General features: G+C 39.0%; 1 protein-coding gene across 2 annotated transcripts; it reads right to left on the reverse strand.

Moving 5' to 3' along the window:
• Positions 1-961: 961 nt before the first annotated feature.
• On the reverse strand, positions 962-12,996 carry kcnip3b (Kv channel interacting protein 3b, calsenilin). Of its 2 annotated transcripts, XM_026322329.1 has the most exons (8): positions 12,120-12,996; positions 5,747-5,749; positions 5,064-5,188; positions 4,885-4,954; positions 4,336-4,514; positions 3,790-3,894; positions 3,608-3,670; positions 962-2,142 (listed from the first exon to the last, which is right to left on the reverse strand). In XM_026322329.1, the coding sequence occupies exons 1-8, from the start codon at positions 12,223-12,225 to the stop codon at positions 2,095-2,097; spliced, it is 699 nt and encodes a 232-aa protein (XP_026178114.1). In that variant the 5' UTR covers positions 12,226-12,996; the 3' UTR covers positions 962-2,094. The 2 variants fall into 2 exon arrangements, with proteins under 2 accessions (XP_026178114.1, XP_026178115.1); XM_026322330.1 differs by lacking the exon at positions 5,747-5,749.
• Between the last annotated feature and the right edge of the window lie 6,028 nt (positions 12,997-19,024).

Raw genomic sequence — 19,024 nt, forward strand, 5'->3', positions numbered from 1 at the left:
CACGTCAGCGTCATGTGCCCGCCTCTCGCCCCGCCTCGGAACTTTGGTTTCAGCCAATCAGAAGCGACGTCGCGCTAACGCAGTCCTCCCTCCTTGCAGCTCTGCCTTCAAGTTTTTGTAACAATGACCTTTTCTTGCATAAGCGGCCCGTATTTTTCCAGCTACTGTGCTGTTGCTGAATCATTCTCTGCTGCTTAAAATATTAAAATAGCATCTTTATGCTCGCCTTCCATCTACTACTCCATCACACTGCCACCTTGTGGTCCATTAGTTCCACTCCCTTTATTGGCCTACATGCATTGATTTATCACAAGATTGGTTGCAAGAAAATCGTAGGCTACATTTACTCATTATACTGACAAAACACCCAGACCCAAAACACCTGAGCTTCTTATTTGTCAATCAAGGGACCACAAACACAGAGATATGAGACACAAAATGAACACAATGAGCTTCAAAACAATCACAAAGAAACACCAAACCACCCCAAAGTTTTGGTCAGTGGTGGAAGAGGTATTGTAAAATGCTATGAGTAAGCGTCACTTTACATTAGTGTAATTTGAAAAGTAAAAGGAGTAGTCCATGTGACTTAAAGCTTACTCTTGTCTATTGTAGTATTGTCCTAAACAGGTCACAAATTAAATCTGAGAGGGTGAATTGTAGTGGACTAAATGTATAAAGTACCATAACATGGAAGGGAAGTTCCTCAGAATTGGATTGTACAGTACTTGACCAGTGGGTCTGGTCTTATGAAGTAATCCCAGTGCAGCAGAAATGAGACAAATCCCACATTATGTTCATAGACAATGTAAGCAAACTTCACACCTCAGATTTGCTTATTTTAGTTTTTTGTGTCATTGTTTTGTGTCACTCCTGACAGTTCACCCAAAACTGTTGCTGCTTCATCATCTCTATTGAGGAAGAAAATGTGGTGAAGGAATACATTAAAACAGAGAGGTCGCAGCTGTCAACAGCATCTTTATTAACTGACATCACAAAGGTCCTACTGTACTGTATATAATACTGTGGCACTTAGAGTCAGCATGCTTCTAGATACTGAAGAACCAAATAAATCCTCAATTCAGCACAAGAACACACTTTTAACAGTTCTTTGTTGCTTCACAGTTCTGCACAAACTCACTTGTCCGACCTGACCAGCTAAACATCTTCCAAAATACAAAAAGAAGAAAAACATTTGGATAATCAATTTAAATTCTGCAAAGAGCTTTTACTAATCATAATCCTTAACTGATTAACACAGAAATTCCTTAAACAAAATCAGGTCCTACTCCATCACCCTGTGCAGCACAGATGAGACCAATATAACATATGATATATAACTATTAACTATACATATATACATACACACTGGTTTCCATCAGTGGTGAATATGTGCAGGTATCTACAGTGCCTTTATTTCAGGCGCATATCATACATAGTCTTACAATTGTAGTGCAAGCTAATTCCACATCACATACTTGATGACAAACATGCTTTAGTTCATTTCTCTTTTACTGTGTGTCACTGTGACTTTTTTCTTTTGTGCTACTCTTAGTTCACTTCATCCAGTGCTCTAAAGACTCGAGGAAGCTGCAGGTCTGTGTTTATGTGAGTGTGAATGAAAAAAACAAACAAACTGTGCTCTCAGTGTGAGAGAGACACAAAGTGTACGAGTGTTAAAGCTAGTATCCTTGTGTGATCAGATCAGTGGTTTCTCGTAAGCTTCTTCAAACCTTTTTGGTTGTTAAGTTGGTTCTGTAATGATAAAAGCACAATACATGCTTCTGTTTCCTCAATGAGGACACAGAAAACACATTGGATAGATGGGGATGTTACCCAGAAAACCCTTCTTCTGTATGTAGCAGTCCCTTTAATTCAGAAGCAATTGTGAAATACAGATAAAGGAGCGAGGCGAGAAATGGAAAAAAACGTTCTACTTCCTGTACCTTTACAGTACCTACATTATGTGCCAAGATGTCATGTTTAATGTGGAGTGTGTGGAGGTGTTGGTGAGATGCATGGGTTTCCTGTGCTTGTGTGTGAGTTGTGCTTGTGGGCCAATGAAAGGAAAACAACCGAGAGCATCCCAATTCCTTATATCACATTTTCAAACAGCTGCATGGAGTTCATGATGTTCTCATCCTGGTGGGAAAAAAAACAAAAGAGATTCAGCAGCCTATTCCTCTAATCTTGAAATATATAAAACTGCATTCTCAGGGGGTCAATTTCTATTTTGTAAGCCTTTGGTCCTTTTTGATTATGTTAGAACAGCTGCAAAGTTGCAGAAAATGTGTTGCTCAATGTTTGAGTTTGAGTAAGATAACACAAAGCATCTCAAACTGACTATTCATTATCTACTCACCCCTTACGAGTCAGAATTGCACCGATGTTTACAGGAAAACCAAACACAACAAAGAGCCCATACAGTGTAACAACCCCCTTCAGCAACTTATGAAGTCAGGAAAAAACTGTCCATTGTAAGTCTCCAAACAGCTTGTGTATTACTATAGTGACAGAAAATAACAGCTAGGAGGCAAAATTATTTGCAAATATTTGCCTGATTATAAAATCTCCATTTTCCAAGATGTGTCAATATCTACCCACCAAATCAGGAGGTAAAGCTTTCCACTATAGCCAATAAATGTTAATAAAAAAATTGTTTTTACAGTGTCTTTTTTAATTCAGCTAAAGTAAATATATATATATATATATATATATATATATATATATACACTAATTGCCATATTGCATATGTAGATGTATCACAGTCTAAACTACTTTTAAGAAGATAGAGAGTAAATGTTACTTTTGACAAGCATTTTTTGCAGAGTGCTTTTACTTTAACTGTGTCAAAGGGCTGTCAATGTTGAGGTAAATACATTACAGCATGCCACATACACATGGAGTGCACATACTCTGTGGTTTTGGTTGTGTGTGGTTCAGCTGCAGCTTAGCTCATGGTTAAAGTGATAAGCTTGAGAAGCAGAGGTTGGGTTTTATCACCAGTTTCAAAATGCAAACCCATATTCATCAAACCTCTAAGAATTACATTAAAAAAGCTCTTAAGTACCACTTACCTTATGAGTTAAGAAGAGTGTGAGCAATTAGACCCATTTACCCAGTGACTTACAGCTGAGTGTAAAAGTCATTTTTAAAAGCAATTCTGAAGTGATCCCCTGTACGCTCAGAGAAGGTATGCCAGTCATTGACACTACATATGCCATGTTGTACTTTGTTCTTAAAATATTCAATAAATTATTTTGCAAGAATGTTTTTATTTATATTTTTTCCTTCAAGAGGCCTCTCAAGCATTTTAAGCTCTCTACATTTAAGAGGATTTCTAAATCAAAAGAAGTTTGATAAGTTTTTATTTGTGTCTTCATATGTTTCAGAAGGGAGATAATATTGCAAAGCATATTATGTGTTTGTCAAAAGTAACATTTACTCTCTTTTCTATACAAAAGGTAAACACTCAGTGCCTCATTAGGTGATTAGTGTTGTCACTGATGCCAAACAAGTGTCAAGAGATCAGTGCCCTGCTTGTGGTAATGAGTAACTGTGATTTTCTTTTGCCTATTTCTTGACTGGGTGAAAAAGGTTCAGTTACCTTTTGACAGGTCTCAATGAACTCTTCAATAGTCACTACACCATCTCGATTTTTGTCCATTTTCTGTTGGGAAATTATAGAAGAAGCAAAACAGAGAGAAAGGACATATTAGTGAGATAATTATATGATACTTCAAGAAGTTTATCTGAAAAGAAGCCTTTTAGCACAGTGCTCCTCATAACCTGGAAGAACTTGTCCACATGTTCAGAGGGAGCTTCATCTCGCACACAGGGGTAGGTGTACCTCCCCATCATGTCATAGATTGACTTCATAATCGCCAGCATCTCCTGAGGATATGACAGAAGCACAGTGAAAGAGTTTAAAACCAACAACTTATGAATATCACCCACCGTGACTATATTTTATAATTAAAAAGCTCAAAGGTAAACTGTAAGTGAAAAGCAGATCATTCGTTTCATGTCATTTGTTTCAATCAAGTCAACACCAATGAAATTACCTCCTATGCAACAGTGCAACAATTTGCTTTGTGCTGCAGTTTGTGCAAATGCATGTAAGTGATGAGGTCTTTCATGCCAAACCATGGTGAAATTAGTTTTAAGTTGGACCTCTGACAAACATAGAAAACATCTTCTTATACAGTTTCTCTCCAACTGTTGCCTCAATGTCTAATCCCTTTATTCTTAACTTTTAGTTCGTTTGGAGCAACATTAACATGACATTTTGCTTCTTATTGGGAAAAAGTTTCATATCCCATTATCCAAACATACCTCTTTGGTGATGTAGCCATCCTTGTTAATATCATAGAGGTTAAAGGCCCAGTTAAGCTTCTCAGTGACGGAACCTCTCAGCAACACTGACAGGCCGATAACAAAGTCCTCAAATCGGATTGAACCATTTCTGTCAATGTCAAATGCATTGAACAGGAAGTGAGCATAGGTGGTTGCATCTGTGGACAAAAGGAGTCATTGCCAAAGATTTAGTGTACTGAACGTTGAAGTGAGCCTAATGCTAAACTACCCTCTTCACAGGAAAAATGACTACACAACTTTGTTGGTCCTCAATAAGCCATTCAAAGCAGTGAGTTGATACACAAATCACAAAGAGGGAATTCAGCTACACATATAAAAACGATATGTAAAAGTTTGAAAAACCAGTCCATAGCTGACCAGTAATGTTCCCAGACAGCAATGGTTCAAAGGCACATATGATGTTAAAAAAAGAGCAGCAGTTAAAAGTGCAAGTGCAGTTTTTTAGTACATTTCATACAATCCTTAACAAGACAGGGAAAGAAAGGAGAGCTTGTTTTAACATCTAACCTCCTTGAGGGAAGAACTGAGAATAGATGGTCTTGAATGTCTCCTCATCAACCATCCCACTGGGACACTCCTGCTCAAAAGAGGAAAAAAGAAACATACTGCATGAGAATAATTCTAGCCTATATAAAGCATAGTAATGGTGGCAAAGAAATTAGGACCATCTCAGCAGCTGCACATACGTTTTTGAAGCCTCGGTAGAGAGACTGAAGCTCCTTCCTTGTGAACTTGGTCTGAGCCTGCAGCTGATCCAGCCCCTCCGGCTGGTGACGCACCGTCGACAGCTCCAAATCACTGTCGCTGCTGTCTGTAGGAAAAAGAGAGAGAGCGAAAGGAATGGATAGACAAACAGGAAGAGAGAAAAGACAGAAAGAAAGAGAGGGAGAAGTGATGCAGAGGGAAAAATGTAGAGAAAAAGAGGGAGGATGGGCCGGACTTTGAGTGAGTGGATGCAGGTCCACATTCAGGGAGGGGTGGGATCACACATTCAACAGGCATTTATTTCAGAGTAGGTGGGAGAAACGTGCCGATGTCAGTGAGAGATTGAGCAAAAAACTGGAGAGGAGCACAATGCAGGAGAACAAGGGAGTAAAAAAAGGAGAGGAGGCACTTTCCTTAAGGCGGAAATGTCACCAAACAACTATCATTTTGATCTTTCACAAAATGCCACAGCAGAAAATCTGAATTTGAGACATTCAATTGCTGACACCTTTATACTCGCATATCACAAATGCACAATTTAGTGTCACAGCATTATCTCACACACTAAGAGAAAGCACTGCCCGAGAAGGAAAAAGAAAACATTCACAAAAGAAATGGAAGTTTCCTTTAAGTTTAGCCGAGTTTCTAATGTTACCATACTCACCATCTTCACACATAGAGTACAGAGGAGGAGGAGGGTGTTGACACCAAGATGAAGTGACAGAGAAAATGGAGACCAGTGGGAGAGTGATAGCAAGAGGAAGAAAAAAAAAACAAAACAAAGAAAACAAGTCAAGTCAGATCAGACACTGAGGTTTATATGATGGGTACTGAGCGGAACAGCAGGTAAAGACTTAAGTTCAGATAAACATATTCAGATAAAACATCCAGTAGAACAACGAAATATGATATAGTGTGAAACATAAACCATAAACTACCGGGAAGGCAACTGAAAATGGAAAGTGATTTATTTGATATAACAGACTGGTCCTTTAGGGTTCATTAAAAACAATAAGTAGATATCAGTCCTGCAAAGAGTGAGAAGGAAACTCTGAACCTTCACCACATGAGAAAATAAGATTGTGTGTGAAATCAAAAGTAGGTCTCCTGATGTTTATCTAAATAAAAGGTTGACCCTAAACACTACAAAAACTATTTGCTGTTGCAAATTAGTTGTATATAAACCTAATATCTGCAGTATTGATTGGTATTGAAGTACTGAAAGTATTGAAAGCGTCACTAACACATTGGTTTTGGTCATTTCCTGGGTTTTGCTGCTACCTTATAATCAAATAATATTTTCCATAACAGGCTTTGAATTGATCCTTTAGCTGAATCCAGTGATTTACACTTTTGCGAGTGTGTCATCTTTGTAAGCATCCTGCAACCACTGCTCTTCATGTGCTGTTTAATTATCCAGACTTGGGTCAAACAGCATTAATAAATATCTACAAGTGGATTACAGTAAAACAAATTCACTCCAGCCTTCTAGCTCCATGTCACCCTCCTCCTCCTCACTGCCCCTGCCCCAGGTTGCCTCACCGGTCTCAGTGATGTCGATCAGGCCGAGCAGGTGCAGCAGTTTGAGGAACATGATCACCAGGCAGACGATGCCAACTGTCTGGAGTCCCTCCGTCTCCCACCTCACACTCATTTTCCCCACTTCTTCTGACTTTTCTTCCACGGTCCTTTCGTTTCCTTTCCTCTACTACATTATTGTGTTTTCTACACACCTGACCGTCAGTCCATCTGTCTCTTTCAGCCCCTCTCGCGCTCTCTCTGTTCTTCTTCTGCAGTATCTGAAACAGTGTCACTCACTCCATCACTCTTTTTCTGTCACAATTTTTTCTTGCAGTTTCTGTTACTCTATTTAGCTGTCCCCTTCTCCCTTCTTAATTGACTGCCTTTTTCCCGCGTGCTCTCGCCTGTTCTAATGGATCTTTCGGGATATTCTCTGCAAATAAGAGCAGGCTATGACAGTCCTTTATTAAGGTCAAGTGGATCAGATTATTGCTGTAAAAATACCTCCAAAAAAGAGAAACAGGAAGAGAAAGAGAAAATCCCCTCTAAAATTCTGGCCAACAACGTTAATCCATGGGAAATCCAATCAGATAGAAAGCAAGCACAGACAGTCACATCAGACATGAAAGTTTTTTTGTCATGAGCAAACAGCTGGTTTGAGATTCCTCCAATGAATATTATCCCAGTACTTGGTCTTATCAAAGACCTAAGCGGCAAGCCAACATTTATCCACTTAATGTAGATTGAATGACTGATGCTCTGACTTCCTCTTCTATATCCTCCCTCTATCTCACATCTTATTTTCAGCTAATTAACCTGTGACATGCTGAGAAACAATATAAAAGCTGCAGTTTATGTGATTTTTCAGCAAAATAATTTAAGAAAAGACAATTAACACATGATGGTGCTGAATATTGTAGCTTTAAAATGACAAGACTAACAAAGATTTTAATTCTTTTTGCCAACTGTGACAAGCAGAAAAACAATTTGCCTTTAAGGAAACAGGATGGTGAAAAAGGTCAACAGGTGTCCTGAATCCTATTTCCCCAGTCAGGTTTGTGATCCACTTTCTAATTGTTCCCCTGTCTCTCCCGGGGTCTGTAACACAGATTTAACAATGCATTAACTCAGCACAGTCCTGTCACACACTCATACTCATGTAATAAAGGGAAACAATGAGCAAACGCTCCCTCAGGCCCTGTGACACTTGCCCAAAACTCAATTTCCTGTCTGATTTTGGTCAGTTTGCTGCTTCCCTCTCGTGGAGACTGAGTGTGCAGGCACATTTTGTATTTTTTTTAGCATGAATGAAACTAAGATTTACAATGTGAACAGATCTAGATATAAAACATTCCTCTGTCCCTGTATTCACAGGTCCATTGCACCAGCCACCGCGCCCTCTCATTGAATATGTGAAAGACTTACCTAATCTCAAACCACTAGTGACTTTACAGCTGAAATGAATGAATATCCGCATTCCACATAATATCATGTCACCCTGTACTTTATTATTCCACATAGAGGAAATTCAAGTACTGTATGTGTGTCTGTAAATATTTTTACTATTCAAAAGCATATAAGTTACACAAAAAACAACAATGCGTTGGCTAGATTGAAGAGATCATTTTTGTTGTGAGGTTTTTCTAATGTAACATCGATTTTGCAGGTTCGTAAAATCGATGGATGGATGTTCCCATCATTCTGAATGGCTAAATAGGATCTTTGGCCATAAATACATTTTATAAATAATCTGTTAAATCTGAATGACCTAATAGCCACCTGGAAGAAATAACAGAAGAGCAAATAACACTACATGTTCCCTTCCGATCTCTCTTTACAGTATTGATGTTACTAATTATCCTGCACAAGAGTCAAATGTGGAGTAAAAATACCAGATATTGGTATCAGAGAACCCCAGAATAGGGCTCACACATCTCTAAAGACAAGGCTACCTCTGGCATTGATGTCATCCCAAAATAGGACAGTGCTGGACTGAGCCCAGAATTGACATCAGACCAGAGAGTACCAGACTGAGACAACAAGCAAAGGCCAGCAGTGTCATTTTAGATGGGATCATTGAAGTGGACTTTAAACACACACATTTGGACAAACACAAGTCTGCATGTACACAGTGTCACGGTGCATTTAGTTTGAAGACCAAAACTACAGGAGCTTTTCTTGAGCGCTAACAGTAAAAATAATGTAATAAAGAAGTTCCCACACCTTCTTAGTCTGCTGATTGATAACGGATGTTTGATGTAATGCCAGTGCTAAAATGTGGAATATGTGAGTGCACAGTATCAAAATGGATTTTGCAAACCCCCTGATTTGTTTTATTAAATATAAAAAGGATTAAGTCAGATTTGATATAGATCACGCAACGAAGAGAAAGAACTATAAAAAAATATATATTTAAAACGGCTTAAAAAGTCAAATTCTTCTTCCACATTGCAAAATCCACAATGTATGAACATGTAAATATGCAAAAGGTTCAGCTGCTGGTGACACGATATCTCCTACTTCACTATAAAGTCTGTTCTCAGTTGCATTATGAGGGTTAGTGAGGCATAAATCATACATTAAATAACCAGTACGTATGCTCAGAGTTAGCTACTATGCCGGTATATCATCATGATAGATAATGACATGTTGTTTATAAACTTTTATATATATATAAGTATTTCTAGCTATAGTGAATGACAACGGGCCATCCTTAAAACATATCCAAACTCAGGTATTTAGATATTTATCTTCTGTTGCTGCAGCTGCTACCAATTATTTACATTTTTCTGCATTTTTACTTCTATACATTTATCCTGGAATGTTATAAAAGTAAGATCTCATAATGTTGAAAACTAAAAAGCTTAAGAATATTTATCAGTAAATTTTACATTAAAATGTACACTGCATATTTTGGTTATTTTGTAAAAATCAGCATTTAACAGTAAAAACATTCAGTTAAAATAATTCCAGCCAATAACTGGCAACAAATATGCGTCTTATTCCTCAGACTCTGATGCAGATTAGTGTTTAGGCTGTGATTGCCGACCACAGGCTTCTGAATTTCTGTACATTTTAAGGAACAGCTGACAGACAGGTGAACATGTAAAGAAAGCCAAAGGATGCATTAAATCACCATGTCCTCTGCCGAATAGTTAAACATAAAGATGAGAAGGTGGTGAAGCCGCTGAGATAATGACACTGCAGCTGTTAAATTAGTCCCACTGGGAGATGACAAAGTAATGAAGCGGGAGGAATAAGGATGAAAACACATGATGAGAATTTTGAAGGCTACTGAGGGTTGGTCAATGTCCTTCAGGGTCCTGGAGGAGTACTCCAGGCTCCATATTTAGGTGGCCTCAGAGAAAGCCTGTTCGATACTGCATGTATAATTGATGTGAAGTAATGCTAAACCAGGGTGTAGGCCCTGCCACAGCGGGAGGAGGAGCAGGGAGGGGGGTGCTATTGAGGGAAGTGAAGATTGGAGAGATTGAGAGAAGTAATAAATTATGAAAGGACATTACTGGTGTTTTTGTAGAATTTATTACTTAAGATGCTGAGCCATATGAGAAGCACTAATGTGCCGACTGGAGCCTTCCTGCTGTAATTGTCTTGGCACAGCGATGACTGCAGGGCACTCTGGCTGGCCTTCAGCCCAAATCGCTAATCAAAGGGAACTGCATCATTCAAAGAGCAGTATCTGATGTCTCTTTTACAGTGCCAAATGTATACAGTCTATTAGCCCATCAAGATTTTATGGTATAAGCCTTAGTAGGCAAAATAAAACATCCCATTAACCTTTTTTCACTCTGATGCCATTAATAAACTTGCTGATTTTCCAATACAGTATTCCAATTTTTGAAAACTACTTTAAAACTAACAGTAATATGTAGTAGGCTATAGTGCAGAATTGTACAATATTCTTTAAATTTGGGGTATTTTTTATTTATTCTGGTTTACTCTGTTTAACTTTTACAGTATTGTTTTTATTGGCTTATTGAATTTATTGCATGCTATAATAGAGAGCTGACAGGGGCCGAGGGCACAGAGTGACAGGAAATGATCCTGACCAGGGACAGTGTTATTGCATGGTCAGCTTCATAAACTCCTTACTCACTCTTTAGTTATTTAGCTTACTCGTTTATTTTATCAGACAGTGTACACTGACCAACATAGTTTTGATTGTGCCAGTTTATGCAGCTGTTAAATTAGCCATAAAAACAACTCCAAGATGCACTATCACTGTTTCGTTTCAGGTCTGTGTAAAGCAGTGAGAAATACGTGTCTATAACCACCCAGACAAATTTAGTTAGAAACCATTGGCAACTATAAAATTAGGTTTCAAAATTAAAAAAAAAGAAAATACTCTGTTTTGTTTATTATGTCTTCATTTTGTCTTTTATTGGAAAGCACATTATGATATTTGATCTAGCGGTGTAACATAAATATAGTTGGCTTTTCTTTACTCTGGTATAAGAGGCAGAAGAAGAGTGTGAGTAGTTTGTAGTGGAAGAAGTATTTCCATACTTTACATAAGCAAAACAGTACTACAATATGAAAAGGTTTACATAAAGTGCAGAAGTACTATCATCAAATTATGTTTTGGCACTAATACAGCAGAGTGGCTCCCATCAGATTATTGCTATTGATGCATTTACACATTTACATATATGCAACATGTTTATGGTTGGATCTGGGTGACGCAAACCTCAGCTCCGTGATGAGCTGCCGCATATAAAGCACTGCATGATATTTCATTCTTATATAAAAGAGGATAATTTATACTCAAAACTATACTGGCTAATTATTATATATTAGATAAACTTGAAAACTGAGATGCATAAAGCAGGTAATGGTCCTTATTTTGGAGACAAGTAATGGTTTCATAAACCACTGCCAGCTGTGTTTACGTCAAGGCCGGTCTCTCCTGCATCAGGAGGTGCATTCAAGTAAAAAGTAAAAAAAACTATTCCAAAACTTTTCACTAACTGAGCCCTGTGCTCTTTAGTTTGAGGACACTGCTACTTTTTTCAGATGATCCAATGGGTATTTTAAGGGGTTGTTTATATTAGGAAGTAGAAGAATTTTCCAAACATCTGAAGGAAAACTTAATCTTTCAGTTTATCACCAAATTTGGAAATACTTCAACATTAGGTTAGGATCTCTCAGATACTCCTATAAAGACTGGAGTTTAATAATACTTTCCTTCACCACCCCCCACCACTGCCAATTTAGCATTTCTTAGCAGCTATTAAATATCGTAGAGCACTTGTATTTGTACTTGTATGTGGGGGTATATGTTTTACCAGCTACTCATGGAGGAGAGGAGGTGAGCATATAAACAGATGATGCATTACGTTATAGTAAAACATCTGTGTATAATGACACTATGATGTGTTATGGGGGGGTTAAAATAAAATGTTCCCCACTGAAGTAGTGAATCATCATAAGTACGTGCTGTAGATCACAGTGCAGGTACCTTTCAGCCAGTAGAGAGGTCTCAGGTGGGTCCTTACCTTCAAATGAGGACATGGGCTCCAAGATGCCAAACTGCTTGAGAACAGCCATAAAAAGAATGATGACCACGCCGATGGCAAACAGCTCCATACCCTGGATCCCCATGACGTCAGGACAGGTAGAGCCCACTCAGGGCCAAGCCTGTTTGAGAAGGCCTGGCCCCGGAGAGAGATCTAAGGATGCCTTGGCCGGCCTGAGTAATGTTGGGCCAGGCTGGTCGTCAACAAGTGTTTTCAACGGGGGTGAGCCAAGAAGTGACAGGAATCAGCCTGGTTGGTGGGTGACTGCATGGATTTGCTTTCAGGCCAAGGAGATAGCATGAGAACCGAGCCAGCAAGCTGGATGAAGGCTGCTTTAATGTCAACACCGATGCTGAAGTGGAAAATATGTGGAAGCCGACATATATGGAAAACCTCCTTCTGTAGACCCATGAGGGAAAATGGGGGTTGTGTCATGAGCCATTTATTACAGTGCATTAAAGGAGACGTTTAGAGTCACTTTCCAGACTATCGTCCTGCATGCACTCTCAGGAGCTCAGACTGGCAAAGACCCACACGTTACTGCTTATCCTCTTAATCCAAACAGCTGTTATGAGTCCTCATGTCACAGTTTACACAAATAAATCACATCTTGGTTTAGATAAAAGTGAAATTTGGGAAAAGCAAAGAATTCAGTGCAAGGTACATCTTCATACTTTTGGTCACATTAGGTGGGAGAAAGTCTGGGTGAATCCAACCTAAAATACTCAACATCGGAGAACAGGAGCATAAAACTTCTATGCCACAGAACAGCAAAACATTTGTGATCAGAAATAAATTACCCCATTATAGGCACCAACCACACGACTAATTTCTCATACCTCACCTCTGGAACAAAAGCATAAATACTCCATAAATACTCCTTACGTGCACGCCAAGAACAATCTGACCTTCTAGTCTAAGCAGCATCTGATCGCCATTTTTAAAACGATTTAACCTTTTAAAGCATATCTGTCAGTCAACATACAAAAATGCTGACTTTCAGGCAAAGGTTGTACTGTCCCAATAACCAAAAAGAGATCAGGCATTTACTTATGGTACTTGAGGTTTTTTTAAAGTAACTACTTTTTCTACTTTTTCTCACGTTGTATTTCACTCACAACAGTCAGTAATCCTTAGGTCCAACAAACAATTTTCAACACATACTTCTCAATAATTAAACTTAGGTTATGCATTCTTGTCCTATCTGATCCAGTCCACTACACTGTTGGTCTAAATCCAGGTCCAGATATGGAAGAGTATGGCCCCTGAAGAGAAGGCACTTAGAGCTGCAGCAGCAACAGCGTCCAGGGAGGGAAATCCTGAGAAACCGAGAGGAGCTGTGGGGAATGAAACCTCCTCCCCTGTTGTCTACCTCCTCTGCAAATACATTTCCATCACTACCCGCTGTCTGCAGCTTCCTGAATTTATCTGTTGCTGCTTCTAGTTGCAACTTTTCTTCTTTCGACTCAGTCGGAGCTCGGTCTGGCTACGGTTTAAAAATGAAGTTGTTGTCCACCTCAAACCGTCCACCCATCCTGTCCTTCTTGTTCTCTGTCCTTACTCCACTGCACTCCTCCTTTTCTCTGTCTGTCCATCTGATTCGCTTTTACGCCGCAGAGCTTGCTGCCTCCTCCTCCTCCATCTCCTCTGTCATTCCATAACTTTGGCCAACCACAGACTTTGTCTCCCCCTCTGCACAGTTCTCTCTTTCCTTTACAAACTGTCCCTTCACCTTTTCAGCTCTTTGTTTTGTATCTTCTACAGCAAGAAGCATGTTCAGGTATTTTTGAATGTGGGTCGGGGGAATGGGGCAGCAGACTGAAGCACAGTTTTAAAGAAGGGAGACATTTGTAAAATAATTGAAACTCTTGGAAATAATCAACTGTGATGAAATGAAATAAATTAACAACTTTAAATATTTATGTAATAATATGAATAAATTACTATTATTAATAAGTTTTGGTTTTGCAACATCTTTGTGGTCTTTGTGGTTGCTTTGTGAATCTTTTAAGTCAGTCAGTTTTCATCCGGTTTGCATCTTGTCTACCGACTTGTTTTACATATTTTGCATCTCTGGTTATTCTACGCCTTGTGATCATTTTGCATAACTTCATAATTATTTCATTGAATTCTCAGCAAGAAATGTTTGCAGTAGCTTGATCCGGAGGTCCTGATGTAGGAATCTATTAGGGAGCTCCTTCCCTTTTATAATGGTCCTAAACACTGGGCTTCGTTCAAGGTTATAACACACTGCCTCAGCAGTCGACCTTGAAGCTCTGTGGTGTTATCATTTCATTTATATAATTTATATGAGATTTAAACCACTACATTTTTTTTTAACATTGCCCCTATGAGTGTGTTTGACTGTGTCACCTTCCAATACGTACATCAGAATTTCTATATCATCATGCACAGATCACTGATGTAATCGTTCTAGTATGAAGCCTTGTGGTGCTCCAATAGTACAAGACCTTATCCTGCCTGAACAGTGTGTGGATTTATTATAAGAGGTGTAAGATAAGACAGGGGTGGCATGGTGCTGTGGTGGTTAGCATTGTGGCCTCACAGCAAAAAGGTTTTGGGTTTATAAATGATTAATTCCTGTTTAACCCTGGACTCCTGGAGTTTGCATGTTCTCCCCATGTCTGCATTGGTTTTCTCCAGGTTCTCCAGCTTCCTCCCACACTCCAAGGACATACAGCTTAGGGTTAGGTTCATTTGTGACTGTAAATTGCCTGTAGGTGTGAACGTAAGTAAGTGAATGAATGTAAATGTCGCCAAGTGTTAGCCCTCTGATTATCCTCTGCTGTGTTCTTTGTGAACTAAAGAGTGTTTGAGTGAGAAAGAATACATGTAAATATATGTCTACATAGCATTAATGTCTCAGAATCCTAATGATTTTCTGGAACATGTGCAACAGATTGCCACAGATAACAAGGAAAAAAGTGTGTGGGCATAAGTGAGTATAAATGTGAGTGTGTGTTCAGCAGGTCAGGAGGGGATAACTGATGACTCTGCACTTGCTAATGCATCAAGATAAGATGGGGAATGGAGTGTGTGTGTGTGTGTGTGTGTGTGTGTGTGTGTGTGTGTGTGTGTGTGTGTGTGTGTGAATATGTGTGTTAATGCATTGACTTGGTTGGTGATAGGAGACACAGATGGGAGGCCAGAGTGAGAGCAATCAATATCATTGTGGCAAGGTGGTGGTGGTGCTGGAGCCATTTCTTACACTTTACCAGAAAAATCTAAACCAACCATTAATAATAAAATCCCAAATGTAGTGTGAGCGTTTGTCGCTATGTGTCTTTACTGTTACTGTTCCTTCATAAGTGAAAATCTGTGGTGTTTACAGCAGGTGAATGACCCTGAAGGTCAAATGTACATTTCAGCTACCACTTTTTAGAGGACACTGGATCACACACACACACACACACACACACACACACACGCACGCACACACGTCAATATCTTTGTGCATACTGATGTTTTAGGAATAAAGAAGTCTGCATTTGATCTATTTACATGCATTTGAGTTCACAGTCTTTTACATACCGATGCTAGTGTAGCAGGTTTGTGTGGCCTATTGTGTGTGTGTGTGTGTGTGTATAGATGTGTGTGTGTGTGTGGTGGTTCTTCTGGGCAGGCCATTAGGACACTAACAGGTTTTTAAAAGGTAGGCTTGACGCTGCCTGCTGACACAACAGTCAGTAAATAGAGAGAGAGGGATGACCCAGACTGTTTCCTCTCAGTCAGACACATCAGCAAAGTTCACATCAGAGCTCACTACAGCCAGAAAACAAGACACATGTGAGCAGAGGCATTTGTAAAATCATGGTCAAAAATTCTGTTCTCACATTTCAAAATAAAGTACCTGATTGTTCATTTGCAAAAATAATATGTAAGCAATTCAATCTTCACATTTAAAAACATACTGCCTGGTAATGACATCAATTGCCAGTGGTAGAGAATAATAATAATAATTACTATAGCTTTTTTTAAACTGCTGCAAAAATAGCAAAAACACTATGTACAATACTAATTGAGGAATTTTATTAAAATTCCTACCCTCAAAATTTTACCATTAAATGTACTTTTTAGCAACAGCAACGTTATCATCCAATGTATTACTTCATTATTAACGATGCATGTAAAAATTGATGCCATCATGTGGTTCCAGGTAAACGTTATGACTCACACTGATTATAATATTAAAAGCAATGTGTTTCCAATATCTATATGTGTATATATATATATATATATATATATTGCTACATGGCAAAAATGTGTAAAATAACCAAATTGATGTTTAATTAACCAAGCAGGAGTTGTCTTAGTTTTAATTGGAATGAATTTGGACAACATAATATGATTATTACCACAATCTTAATTTACCATGGTCATATAATAATACTGCATTATGTCCCAGCTCAATTAATTAGCAGTTCAATGAGAGGACAGAGTGATGGATGGAGCGATCAACAAAGGGAATGATGGAGTGAACGAGCAGACACAAGGGCACATGAAGACACAGATGAGCACATGGCGGTGACACCATACGAGTGCCTACCTGAGCGATGATACCTGGCTGCACTATGGCCACAGTGGGAGAGGCAGCTGGGCCGAGAGAGGCGCCTCCTGGCCTCCACAGAGAGAGCCGCCATCACAGCTCCCATAATGTAGATGAACTGCCACAACAACTATTAACAAGCTGCTCTGTGAAACGTTTGATACTGCTGAAGATCCAACAAGGTCTAACAAGGAAAGATCCAAACTTTAACAGACTAAATGTGAAAGCCCAGTCAGGAGGATCAATGCAAACAGAGTTTAAATTGCTGAGCTGCTAAGTTTGATTCCAGGAACAAAAATCTCAGAAGAAATCAGATGGACAGTGCTTGAAAGTCTGAATCTCATATACTGACTAAGGTGACTGCTCTACACTGTGGAAAAGGCATCAGATGAGAGATTCCCAGTGTGTCAATGTGTGTGTGTGTGTGTGTGTGTGTGTGTGTGTGTGTGTGTGTGCGTGCACATACTTTTGTCAGAGGCCACATTTGAAAATCTGTTTGAGTTTGTGACAAAACGTCACAGTGAGCGAGAGATAAAAAAGACGAAGGGATCAAACAGCACTGCAGAGTTTCTGACCTTTCACATCACACACATCCCACACTGCCACATTTCTTTTTCTCTCTGTCTCACTCATTTCCTCTCTTCTGATGGTTGTCCACACAAAACCAAAACTGTAAGCCCGATACACTTTTGTAATTTCCAGCTTTCATTTTACTGCACTAATTCCTGTTCACCATGTTTTTGATCTCTCTTGTTTATGGTATAAACAACACTGTTTACGCAGTTTCACAATTGCTTCCAGTAAAAACATCAGTCTGACACTCAGTCTTGTTGTTAGTGTATTTATCTTTATTATTTGATTAACAACTCGTATAAATTCCTTCATGGTGACCTATGGCCGTACATACTGATAAGAAACAACACTATATACAGAGCTGGAAGCGTTAAAAACAAACTGGTACATCCAGCAGTAGAGGGAAATGCCATGCAACAACAAAAACAACAGGAGTGCTCTTACTGTAACTGTTGCAGTTTAGATCTGCATTAGCCTGGAAGAGAAATGAAAATGGTGCAATGTGATGTTATCGGCCTCATATCTATCTGGAAGTCAGTCAAGATATCTTCACATTTCAGAAACAGGCCACGACTTGCATTTACAATGAATCCTTACAATGTAAACAGATCATTTATTATTGGCAGAGAAATGTTAGAGACTCCAAAGTGTTAACTCTAGAGTCGTGCATGACCCCACAATGTCATGCATGTGCAACTTCAAAACAAAAATCACTTTTGGGATTTTTTTTCCTCAAGCTCAAACCCTAAGGTGTTTCTAACAGAGGCTAAAGTCTTAACTGATACGTTTTTATGGATTAACCGACAATTATTTCTATTTTCAATTAACCCACTAATTATTTCCTGATAACTAACATCTAAAAAGGTCAGAAATTTGTGTAATAATTCCCCAGAGCAAAAAGCTGCATGATTAAACGCACACACACATCTAGCTTTCAAGCATAAAATTAAAAAAAAAAAAAAAAAAAAAATGAAAAGACATATTGAATCACTGTCTGTGAAGATTCTCAGTCGCCCAAAGGAAGTTATCTAAAAGTCAGAGTCACGGCAACTGGACTTTCAGTTTTAAGGCCGAAACGTTTCACCACCCATCCAGGCGGCTTCATCAGTCTAAGAAAAAGCTGGACTGGAACCTCCAATTTATCTCACAGGTTGGTTTCACTCCACCCCTACACCCTTAGGCTCACTAGGTGAGCTATGAGAGTCATTAGACCCACGCCCTTGAGTTGGTTTCACTTCACACCTGGTCTGAATAGGATCATAAGGTGAACAAAGGAGTGAGCTTAGGTGAGGGTTGTTAGGATCTAATGGTGGACTCATGTGACCCCTCTGATTCACCAACTGTCTGCAGAGTGTGTCCTCCCTGAGAAACATTTGATTGAACCACTGCAACAAGCAAATATTTTGCATTTATGTATGGAAAATCACTGAGCTAATTATTCAGTTGCTAAAATTACAGATTAATTTTCTGTTATCAAAAAAAAATTAACTGCTTTAGATTTGGACTGTTGGTTGGACAAACAAGCATATCCTCAAACTCTAAGCTAAAGTCTCCTGCAGCCATGTAATAATCCCTGTGTCCACTAGAGGAAGATGGAGACTAAGTAATGTAGAGTAGCGTGGAGAAGCAGCTCTCATCCATTCACTAACCAACTCAAAGAGGAAAGAAAAGGAAGTGAAACATGAGAAAATGGATCAAATTCTTCTCTGTATACCAATATTATATATTAGCTCACTCAGCAGCA

Source organism: Mastacembelus armatus, chromosome 9 (genome assembly GCF_900324485.2).
Source record: "Mastacembelus armatus chromosome 9, fMasArm1.2, whole genome shotgun sequence".
Taxonomy (NCBI): domain Eukaryota; kingdom Metazoa; phylum Chordata; class Actinopteri; order Synbranchiformes; family Mastacembelidae; genus Mastacembelus; species Mastacembelus armatus.